The sequence below is a fragment of the Camellia sinensis genome, chromosome 11 (genome assembly GCF_055761805.1).
Source record: "Camellia sinensis isolate YWXY chromosome 11, ASM5576180v1, whole genome shotgun sequence".
In the NCBI taxonomy this organism is placed as follows: Eukaryota; Viridiplantae; Streptophyta; class Magnoliopsida; order Ericales; family Theaceae; genus Camellia; species Camellia sinensis.
In genome coordinates, this window is record NC_138971.1 from 106196652 (window position 1) to 106208766 (window position 12115).

The 12115-nt window shown below is 41.4% G+C and overlaps 1 protein-coding gene across 1 annotated transcript; it reads right to left on the reverse strand.

The window, feature by feature from the left end:
• Positions 1-11405: 11405 nt before the first annotated feature.
• LOC114283349 (uncharacterized) lies at positions 11406-11840 on the reverse strand. Its single transcript, XM_028226160.2, has one exon. The coding sequence runs from the start codon at positions 11838-11840 to the stop codon at positions 11406-11408; it is 435 nt and encodes a 144-aa protein (XP_028081961.2).
• Positions 11841-12115: the final 275 nt, after the last annotated feature.

Genomic DNA, 12115 nt, shown 5'->3' on the forward strand with positions numbered 1-12115 from the left:
TAAAGTTCCTGGAAGATCACCCAGTAGAAGGGGATGAAGCGGTAGAATACCTGTTCCTAAATAAGGCTATTCTGCAAGTCGAGGAAAAGATTTGCACAATGTACTTTGACGGAGCGTCTAATCAATACGGTTATGGGATAGGTGTGTTACTGATAGCACCCGACAATTCCCATATACGTTTAGCCTTCAAACACCGATTCAAGGTATCCAATAACGAAGCAGAATACGAGGCATGTATCGCTGGTTTGGAAACTGCCCTAGAACTAAGGGCAAAACGGTTGGACGTCATCGGGGACCCCAACCTAGTTGTGTCTCAAGCGAATGGACACTAGAAGGTCAAAGAAGAAAATATGAAGATCTATCACCAAACCTTGGACGTTCTGATTCCTAGGTTTGAGAGGCTGACTTTCACGCATCTACTAAGAGAGAACAACAGGTTCGCTGATGCCTTATCAACTCTATCTTCTATGATAGACATCCCGCTTGGAGTCTGGATGTGTCTGATCATCATTGAGCAGAGGTATACGCCGGCCTATGAGACTATTGCCGCAATAGATAAAGTGCAAGATCAAAACCCCTGGTACTATGATATCTAGAACTTCTTGGAAAATGAGGTTTATCCACCAGGGGCAAATGCCAAAGATAAGAAGGCAATACAACGGATGGTCGTTCAATTTATCATTTGCGGAGGTAAACTATACAAAAGGGGTCATCTGGGAATACACAAGTTGTGTGTCAATGTAAGGGAATCAAAGCGCCTAATGGAGGCTATCCATGGAGGAGAATGCAGAGCGTACAAAATGGAGTAATGTTAGCCCGGAAGATTCTCAGGCAAGGTTACTATTGGTCCATTTATGGAGGAGGATTGTATCGGTTTTGTTCGGCAATGCCACGAATGCCAAATTCATGCGAATCGCATGAATATCTTGTCATCGAAACTGTACAACATGACTTCACCGTAGCCTTTTTCAGTCTGGGGAATCAACTTCATTGGCGCAGTCACACCGAAGGGATCGAATGGGCATGAGTACATTCTAGTGGCATTTGATTACTTTACAAAGTGGGTGGAAGCTCAGTCTTATGCAGTGTTGAAAGCAGCGCATGTGGCTAAGTTCATTCGAAATAATATCATTTGCCGTTATGGAGTCCCAGACAAGATTATTTCAGATAATGGTTCCTATTTCAAGAAAGAAGTCATCAACTTGTTAGAGAAATATAATGTGGCTTTCCATAAGTCATCTACATGCCGGCCGCAAACCAACAGAGCTGTTGAGGCCGCCAACAAGAACATCAAGCATATTTTGCGAAAAATGGTTGAGACCTATAGGGATTGGCCAGACAAATCGCCATTCGCACTCTGGGGCTACAGAAATTCAATCCGGACATTGACAAGGGCGACTCCTTATTCTCTTGTCTATGGGATGGAAGTTGTTTTGCCAATCGAAATAGAAGTCCGTCGCTGTGAGTTATGGTTGAGTGTCAAATAATAGAGGCAGACTGGGAACAGAGCAAGTTCGAAGAATTGATGCTATTTGATGAGAGAGGATGAAAGCACTGTACCATGTTCAGGGTTATCAATGCAGGATTGCCCAGGCTTTCAACAAGAAGGTTAAGTCCCAGAATCTCAAAGAACGGTATTTGGTGCTGAAAGACAACCAAGCTCCCATTCATGACCCTACGGGCAAGTTCATACCCAATTGGACTGGTCCTTACATCATCAAAACTATCTGGTCAGGTGGAGCTATTATTCTCATGAACCTCGATGGCCTAGAATTTTCCCAACCGATCGACATGGACAAGTTGAAGAAATACTATCCCTGAGAGGCTTGCTAGGCCAAAAACCCGGAAGGGCGACCTAGGCAAAAGTTGGACCATAGAAAAAATTAGAAATAAAAAAAAAACTAAGCTCGCAAGGTTGAAAAACCTGAAGGGCAGCCTTGGCAAAAGTTAGAGTGCAAAATGAGAGCATTAAAACTCGAGTGAACTCGAACCGAACTACGTAAGGCCTAATTCCCATCTTCGGGATACGTAGGCAACTTCATCCTAAAGTTCGGCTGTAAACACCTCCAACTCAACTATCCTGCCCATGTCTTGATCAGGGCATCTTTTTTCGTTCTTTATCTGAGAGTTCGGTTGTGATCTTTATTCTAAGGAAAGCTGGTTACAATGCTGAGTAGTGTTATTCAGTCAGGGGGCAATTTTTTATCTTTGGATTCGGGGTTGTACATCTCGATGATTGATTCCGTGTGTGTCAAGTGGTTTTCCTTTTCAAAAATGGTTTTGAAAAGTTTTAATAAAGGTTGATTTTTTGTTCAAATTTACCTTTTGCAACTTAGACTATTTTTGAACCAAAAGGAAAAATTCCAGTCCTCACAACTTTAATTTCATTGATTTCAATTCAAAGTTCACTAACTCTCGGTACAAATTAAAGTTTCTTTTATTACATTCATAAAACTTGAAAGGTAAGATCAAAGCAATAAACTAGGGGTATAGATGAGTCAGGTGTTCCTACATCACCCACTTGTGCTTGTGGAAGCTTCTGATGCTAAAGTGAGCCCAGATTGTGCATCGTCTTCGAGCTAAGACAGATACTCGCCAAAAAGGGTGCAACTAAAACTAGGGGCAAGGGCCAAAAGCTCACTAATCCTTCAAGCAGTAAGGTGCCTAACCAAATGTGAACCTCGAACGAGGAACGAAATCAGGGACTCTACCCCCTCTTCTGGGCAGGTCTGGTTATTTCCAAACTGATGTCAAAACCTGAAAAGAAAGTAGAATACACACTGTGTAAGGCCGATCAGCTACATGCCAAGTTGCCCAGTTATGCTGTAGCTTATTTCGATCAGATTAAGCCATGGGCAACGCCAAGCAATGTCAGCAGCAGACCTGTTGCACATCTAGTGGCACCACCATCCCTCGTTTGGGAAATCCACTAGCTGTTTGCGGAAGAAGTATCCTCGAGCTGAGTACTCAGGGCAAGAATCCACAACTTTTAGCTTATCCATAAGCCACACCTGGGAAAGGATGAAAGAAATGAGAGATTAAAGAATAGAGAGATATACGTTGAGAGAAAAAGTGAGAAAAGGACTTTAAACAGAGCATAAATGCCGAGAGATGTGAGAAACACATATTAGAAAAGGGTGCGAAACATTACCTGAAGGAGTAGTCGACTCCCTACGAATTTGGTAGTCTCTCGCCGATGGAAGGCATCTAAGCCCATCAAAGTCTCGGCCAGCACCAAGCCAATATAACTCTTGCCTTCTTTCAAACCTTGGACCACTTTAGTTAGCCGAATGCTAGGTCCACCAAAATTGGGGGCAAAAAGGAAATGAGCCAACATATACAAGCAAAGGATGTGTTGCCTAAAACCTCGCCAAAGAAGGTTGCTTCAATCACCAACATCAAAAAATCAATGAATCAGACTGGGAATATCCAGCTCCCCATTATGGACCAAAGATCGAACGTCATGTAGAGTAAGCCCGCACATCCAACCCAAAGCTTGGACGTCGCCAAAGCGGGGTTAAGGAACGATTTCCTCATCGCACCAGGATTCCATTAATACCTAAAATTTTTCAATTGTCAAGCACATTTCTTGTCCCCCAAAGCTAAAGACATGCGTGGTTGGGTTCCAACATCTAGTCGAGGCATGTAGGAATAGAAAGCAAAGAGAAGTGCGGCTCAAAGGAAAAGGGCATTTAGGCTGAAGCCACAGAAATTCACCTTTTCTGAGCCATCCAAGGTGGCTACCCAGTCCCGAAGCCTGCTGACAAATAATATCTCCATTTTGAGAGCAAAATATCAAGAACTTGTGAGTTTGCCAGGAAAGCAACATGGAAGCATTATTTATAGAGTCTGAGAAGGAGCTGAGCATGACAACTGGATAGCATTGACCAACATCACACTGATGGCCGGCCGTGGATCAGTGATAGCAGACCGTGCATCAATGAAGCTCGGTCGGGTCTTGATGCTGGCCCACTGCAGCTCTGTTGCAACGAAACCTAAACTTTGTTCGAATGGACTTCAATTTTACTTTTGAGTTTTGTTTTGTTTGTACTAAGTGTTTGTTAGGTTTTTTGAGTTGTTTTCATTTCGTTTTTCCGTTGTCGAGTTGTATTTTATGTTTTGGCTGATTGTAAGTCATTATCCGATTCATGAATCAATTCAAGAGCAAAGCATTCATAGTTCCGAAGGTTACAAATGCAAGGGTAATGCAGTTCATCATATTATGCAAAGAAATCATTCAACAAAACTTACCTTTCATAATTGGCAGGCCCAACCCTGATCATCATTTTACACAACCAAAACAAAAGAAAGTTTTTGGAAAACAAAAGGTCTATCCGAAGCTAGTTTTATAACTACATAACAAAATGAAAAAAAAACAAAGTAAAGCAAAATCATCATTGTCATCAGTTGCCCATTCTCGCTCTCTTCCTCCTCGGTTGTAGAGGTGGTGCATCGCTGTCATCACTGGGGCTGCTCGACTACAGGTTAATCTCCTCTCCCTCATCCTCAGGGGTCGTGGACCTGTCAAAAGACTCCTCATAAGGTAAGCGCTGCCTCACTCGACCTCTTCCCCGATCAGTACCTCATCGGCCTCTCATTGGGCCCCGTCTCCGCCAACTAGCTGCGGAAGGTCCGATAGGCACTGCTGGCACCGGCTCAAGCTGAAAAAGATATCAGATATCAGATAGAGTGATCAGAAGTGTATAGTATGGCAATGACATTAGGCTACACACAGAATGTACCTCAATCCCGTGGGTGACTAAAGTAGTCGGTCGATGGTCCGAAGGAGCTCGTCACCGTACACCCGGGAAATCTGCAAAAGAACAGAAACTGAGAACAATAGCTATGTGACACCCCAAATCTACACTATTGGTTGTAGTCAAGGGAAAGTCACTAATGACTCTAATGGTCAATAACCAAGTAAGATCCCAGATCGCCGGAGGAGTCACATTAGCCTCCCTTCTAAGTCTAGCTTTCTTAGGTAGCGCACTACCTTTTTGACAGATCTTAAGAGGCATTGGCATAAGGTCTCGTAAGCGACGTCAGGGGTTATATTGCTGTTAGAATATAAGTACATAATAACAGAATAATTACGAATATCCTTAATTACAAAAGCTCGTTCCATTATATTACATTCCAAAAGAAAATTTAAATTTTCATATGAGCCTTACAAAACATCAAAAGGGAAATTTCTAACTTTTCTAAGATAGCCAAATGTCTTCAAAGGTTTCCGGCTCGTCATCTCCTTCTATAAGCTCGTCTTCAGCACCTGGCATGATATGCCGTGAGCTTTGAATGCCCAGTAAACGCACACACACCCCATCTCTTTTTTCCAGTCCAATACACAACAACATTTACAAAAAAGACAAAGGAAAGGATCGTGGCATTTAAGTTCATAGCACAGATTATATGGTTAGTTGTTAGTAGTCTAGAAATCCCTCAAAGAGATTTCGTCCTCCCAACAGCAAGAATTGGACGCGGATTATTTGGTGTGCCCCCTCTTTTGCTGCTTTGTTGCAGACCTTACCTCAGATGCCTACCAATGGTTATATACCGCGTAGCGCCAACCGAGGGCCTCAAAAGAGACGGTAATGATGGGCCTAGCCCAAACCCCTCCTTACACTGAACTACCTAGGGTTCGAATACAACCGCTCCATTCAAGTGTTCCGAACAACCAGTTGCGCAAGACTTACTCATTTTAATCCACTACTAATATCAAGTTAACATTCTCATCATTTATGATGTGTGACTAGTGTGATCGCTAAACCTCTTTACCAACCCATTTAGTTTTCCTCTTTTCACAATAAGTGTATTACACATTAGTGGTTAGCACAAATAAGAACAAAATAAGGCCATTCAAGGTGAAACTCAAGCATGAAAGTATAACATATATTACAACAATATGTCATGATAGCACAAAAGTATTAACTATAATAAGAACCGCATTGTTCAAATTTCCAGCACTGCACCGGTTCAAAAATAAATATAGAAAAAATATTTTTTAAGGGCTTCATAAATGTGGCTTCTAGAGGATTTGTATAGAATCAAGCCTAGTTTCAGAGCCATTTTATGGAAGTAGGGTGGCCCTTTTTGATTTTTAGATATTTAAGAAATACACAGACTCTGTCCAGATTTGACAACTGTTACAAAATTTGCTATTTCTCTTAAACTACTCATTCATTTTCATTGAAATAAATTTTGTTTGAAAGCTAACCTTCAGAGGAAGAGTTTTATGTAAAAATGAACGTGATACCATTTTTATATAATTTTCTTGAATTTTCCAAATTCCCCCATTTTAATAAGTTCTTTGCAGCAGGTATTTAGAAAAATAAAAGGGGTCACAAAAACACATCCAAAGTCTTAGCCAAAATTTTCACATACTCTATATATGTCAATTAATACCTCATCGAAACAGATTTTGAGTTGGTGAAGGTTTGCTATGGAAATAAAATAAAAAAACCTTGACAAAAGCTTGTTGGAAATTGCAAGGAAGAAGAGGGACATTTCATTTTCAAACCATACATCATCTAATAATGTAGTAACTTTTAATATCATGCGAAATATATTTTTAGCATGTATTATGAAAAAAAACATGATGATTCATTGAGAGGAGATGTGTATGAGATTTACCATGGTTTGCTAGATCTTTTTCCTACTTGTTGCTCTCTTTTCTCCTCTTTTTCTCTCAAGCTCACTTGCTCTCCCTTTCTACCTCTCTTAGCCTTGTGTTGTGTGTGTATGGAGTGAAATACAATAGCTAGCAAGGCTTGTATTTATAGGCCAAGGAAGAGAGAGAAGGGTTGGTTTGGTTTGGTTCGTTTTCCATAGAAACTATTCAAGTTTTGTTGGTTTGTAATTGGATCCAATTAAGATTTGTGTTAATTAATCTTGATTAAGAGAAGGTAATCCTATTTACTAGTTAATTTGGAAACAAAAAAGATATAGCAATAAATGCCCCCATTCCTCCATGATGGTCAAAGATTTGTTGCATTTATGTACAAGATTTGCCATGAATAAAAAATACACTTCTAGGTCCTTTTCACCACCTATAGCCAGCTACCCTATTTACCCATGTGAAAATTTGATATTTTTGTTAATAAAATATAGAGGATATTTTGTATAAATTAATAAAATATTGGTTATACCTTTATTGAATGAAATATTAATGTTTTCGGGGAAAAATGCAATAATTAAAAAAGAAAAGGGTACAATCAGAAATTTTGAAATAAAACAAATGTTTAAGTTATATAATTAATAAAATAATGATAGGAAAAATAATTCGGGCCACGTGGTGTCGATTCGCGACAAAGGCGAGATACCGGGTTGAAACTGCGATTAACAAAAACTAGGGGCTTTCTCTTATAATTTTTCATTCTAGGGTTTCTAAATTATTAATTTAGGGTTTTAAAATGTTTCTTAAGTTCTCAGAGCTGATTAGGGTTTGCTGATTAGCTCGCACAATTGCTCCTGATTTCTAGGGTTTAATTTGCAAGAAATGGAGAAACAAGATTTCTTATTGAAATTCTTCAACTATAAGCGTTTGGGGACATTACAAAAAGTTAGGGCCTCACAACCTATCCCCCTTAAACAAACTTCTTCCTTGAAATTACAATCACTCGCTATGCTCAAAAAGTTGGGGATAGTTTGTCCGCATCGCGTCTTCACATTCCCAGATTGATTCTTCAATCCCACGATGTCGTCAAAGCACCTTTACTAGGTGAATTGTCTTGCCCCTAAGATTCTTCTCTCGACTATCTTGTATTGCTATAGGCCCTTCTTCAAAGGTAACATCCTTGTCGAGACTGATTTCTTCCCAGTTGATGACATGTAATGGATCGGCAACGTACTTCAGCAACATAGATACATGAAAGACATTGTGTATCCCAGCTAACTGTGGGGGTAGTGCTAGTCGATATGCCACTTTGCCCACCTTCTCCAGTATTTCAAAAGTTCAGATATATCGTGGTGATAGCTTCTCCCTTCTTCCAAAATGTAGGATTCCACACCTAGGTCGCACCTGTAGGAACACGTGGTCGCCTACTTCAAACATCAATGGCCTTCTCCTCCTATCTGCATAATTTTTGACGGTCTTGAGCAATCTTTAACCGTTGTCGGATCAATTTGACCTTGTTAGTGGTCTCTATGACAAGTTCGGGTCCTATTAGACTCACTTCACCTATTTTCGTCCAACAAATTGGCGATCTACAAGGTTGCCCATATTATGCTTCAAAAGGCGCCATACCAATGCTAGCTTGAAAGCTATTGTTATAGGCGGATTCAATTAAAGGTAGGTGTCGTTCCTAACTTCCTTGAAAATCCATTGCACAAGCTCTCAGCATATCTTTGAGTGTTTGGATGGTGCGTTCAGATTGTCCATCCATTTGTGGGTGAAAAGCGGTGCTAAAACATAACTCAGTACCCAGAGCTTCTTGTAGACTTCCCCAAAATCGGGAGGTGAATCGTGGATCACGATCTGACACAATAGATACCGGAATTCCATATAGTCGAATGATTTCCCCAATGTAGAGCCTGCACATGGACTTTAAAGTGTCGATTATCTTATAGGGTAAGAAATGTGCTGACTAAGTGAGGCGATCCACTATTACCCATATAGCATCGCACCCTCTGGGTGTCTTGGGTAGCCCTGTCACAAAGTCCATTGTCACGTACTCCCAATTCCATTCGGCTATTGGTAGGGGTTGCAACATTCCTCCTGGTTTCTGATGTTCCGTCTTCACTTGTTGGCATGTTAGACATTTTGCAACAAATTTAGCCACATCCTTCTTCATTCCGCTCCACCAAAACTGCCTCTTCAAATCTTGGTACATTTTAGTCCCTTCTGGATGTACCGCAAATAAAGAGTGATGACATTCCTTAAGTACCTTTTCTCTAAGCAACTCGTTACTTGGTACAAACAATCTACCTTGATATCTTAAACTCCCATTGGGGTGAATTACCCAATCGAGCATTGGTTCTCCTGATTCTAGACGTCCCTTGATATAGGCTACTTCTTGATCGTGCTTCTGGGCCTCCATGATCTCACTTATCAACTTAGGCAACACCTTCTGTACACCAAGGTATACCTTTGTATCTTGAGATTCTACTTGGATTTTAAATTCATTGAGTGTCTTAACCATATCCCATTCTTTGACGAAAATTTTAGCCATCATCCCTCTGCTCTTGCGACTTAGACCGTCTGCTACTACATTGGCTTTACCGGGATGATATGAGAGGGTGAATTGGAAATCCTCAAGATACTCCATCCATCGTCTCTGTCTCAAGTTAAGGTCCTTCTGTGTAAATAGATACTTTAAACTCTTGTGATCTGTGAAAATATTAAATTGTTCCCCATACAGGTAATGTCGCCATTGCTTTACGGAAAAAACTACAGCCGCTAATTCCAAGTCATGTGTTGGGTAGTTACGCTTATGTGGTTTCAACTGCCTGGATTCATACGCGACTACCTTTCCATTTTGCATGAGCATGCAGCCTAACCCTTCCTTAGACACATCGCAATACATAGTGTACCCCACTTCTCGTTCCGGGATGGTCAAAATTGGCGCACTAGTTAATCTCTTCTTTAGCTCTTGGAAGGATTTTTTGCAAGCTTTGTCCTACTCATACTTTACTCCTTTTTGCATCAAACAAGTCATTGGTCTAGCTAGTTTGGAGAAATCGTAGATGAACCTTCAGTAGTAACCAACCAATCCTAAGAAACTGCGGATTTCTGACACGGTTTTTGGTTCTCTCCAATCTAAGACTGCTTCCACCTTGGTTGGGTCCACCACAATCCCATTCTCAGACACTACATGACCTAAGAATTTCACTTCATTCAACCAAAACTCACATTTGCTTGCCTTAGCATATAACCGATTGTCCCTAAGAACTTGAAGGACAATCCTTAAATGTTGTTCATGCTCTTCATCAGACCTTGAATATACCAAGATGTCATCAATGAACACTACTACAAACTGGTCAAGATATGGTGTGAAAATTTTGCTCATTAGGTTCATGAATACTACCGGTGCATTGGTTAGTCCGAAGGGCATTACTACAAACTCATAGTGACCATATCTGGTTCAAAAGGCAGTTTTTGGTATATCCTCCTCCTTGACTCGTAGTTGATGGTAACCTGACCTGAGATCAATCTTTGAATAGCACCTTGAGCCTCTAAGTTGATCAAAAAGATCATCAATCCTTGGGAGTGGGTATTGGTTCTTGATCATGACTTGATTGAGTTGACGGTAATCGATGCATAGCCTTAACGACCCATCTTTCCTTTTAGCAAACAGAACGGGTGCTCCCCATAGTGAAGTACTTGGCCTAATGAATCCTTTCTCGAGTAACTCCTGTAGTTGTGTCTTTAATTCTCGTAGTTCTGCTAGTGCCATGTGATATGGGGCCATGGATATTGGGGTAGTTCCAGATTGTAGCTCAATACTAAAGTCTAACTCTCTGGTTCGTGGCAATCCCAGTAATTCCGTAGGAAATACATCTGCATATTCACATACTATATGCGAAAGTTCTAATTCTTCTTGGCCCTCCTCATTTAAAATCAAACTTGCTATCCTACCCGCACGTTGATCGTGCCACTGCGTCCTACATTTCGTTGAAGTCATGGAGTCTTGTCTATCCCCCTTAAACTAGAAACGCGTTCCGTCAGGCATGTGAGCTACTACTTTCCTTTGACAACAATCGATCACCGCTCGGTGGGCAGACAACCAGTCCATGCCCAAAATGATATCGAAGTCTGACGTTTCCATGACACAAAGGTCACAAGTTAAGTGTAGGATCGACACTCCTATTTTACAATCCTTACAGATCAATCCTATCCGAACGCATCCTCTCATAGGTGAGATTACATTTAAGGTACTTTTTAAGGGTTTACATACAAGTTCTAATGACTTAGCATAAGCAGAGGATATAAAAGAATGCGATGCACCAGTATCAAATAAAGCATGCACCCAAGAATTATATAGCACTAAATTACCCTCAATTATTGACGGGTCCGCTTCTTCCTCTTGCAAGGCAAAGACTCTGCCGGTTGCCTTCTGGTTGCCACTGGTCCTGGGGTTCTGAGTTCCTCCACTCTTCTGGTGCAGCTGCCCGGTAGGTCCTGTCTTGTTTGTCCAAGGCTTCTGTCCACCTAATGCCTGGGCATTTGCTCCGAAACCTCCTCTCCGGTATCCGGATAGAGGGAGTTGGAGGCATTCGCTCTTTTTGTGCTCCAATTGTTGGCAATGAAAGCACTGGAGTTGTCCTGCCGACCTTAGTTGATAGCCTCCTTTCTGGATCTGTTGTTGTGATTGTTGCCGTTGCTGTTGTGGTTGTGGTCTGGAGTAGGGCTTCAAGGCCATATTTCCTTTCTGGTTCCTCTGAGGTCCAACAGATGTCTGACCCCCTTTCTACTTGTTCCAAGTCTTCCTAGCGTCGGCTACTTCCCTTTCAGATTCTAATGTCGTCTCCAACACCTCGGCATATGAGTGGAGTTGTTGCGGGAGAACTCTTCCCCTGATTGTAAGGTCCAGCCCCCACTCGAACATCCATCCTTTCTCTTCATCATTTTCTACATATGTAGTTACGTAACGGGCTAACTCTTCAAATTTTGCAGCGTATTGGGTTACGGTTATATTCCCTTGCTCTAGGTTTTGGAATTCCCTGACCCACTCTCGACGAACTATACTTGGAAAGTATTTATTGAAGAACAATTCCTTCAACTGGTTCCACGACATGTTGGTAACGTCACGCGTATTCTTGATTAGTTCCCACCAATGATCAGTCTCATCATCAAGCTCGAATACGGCCAAGGCTATTCTATTGGCATCTTCGGTTATTCCCATAGTGTCTAACATCTTCTCTATCTGTCGAAGCCAATTCTCAGCCACCCTCGGGTCTGGTACTCTTGTGAACTTCGGGGGCCTTTGTTTTCTGAACTCCGAAAAGAGTCAAGTCCTCTCGTTTTGTCGATTGTTCCTTAGTTGCCCCCAATTCCTCCAGAATTTGATGCCCAAGATTATTAGGGATACTGGCTCCCACGGGTACGGGCCCATGCTGATTTATGGGATGATTTCGAGCATTGTTGTTGGTTTCTAAATAGTCGTTAGCTCGCGTATCC

Bases quoted from the DNA above. Each gene is read 5' to 3' on its own strand.
- LOC114283349 (XM_028226160.2), bottom strand. From the start codon at position 11,840: ATGGGAATAACCGAAGATGCCAATAGAATAGCCTTGGCCGTATTCGAG.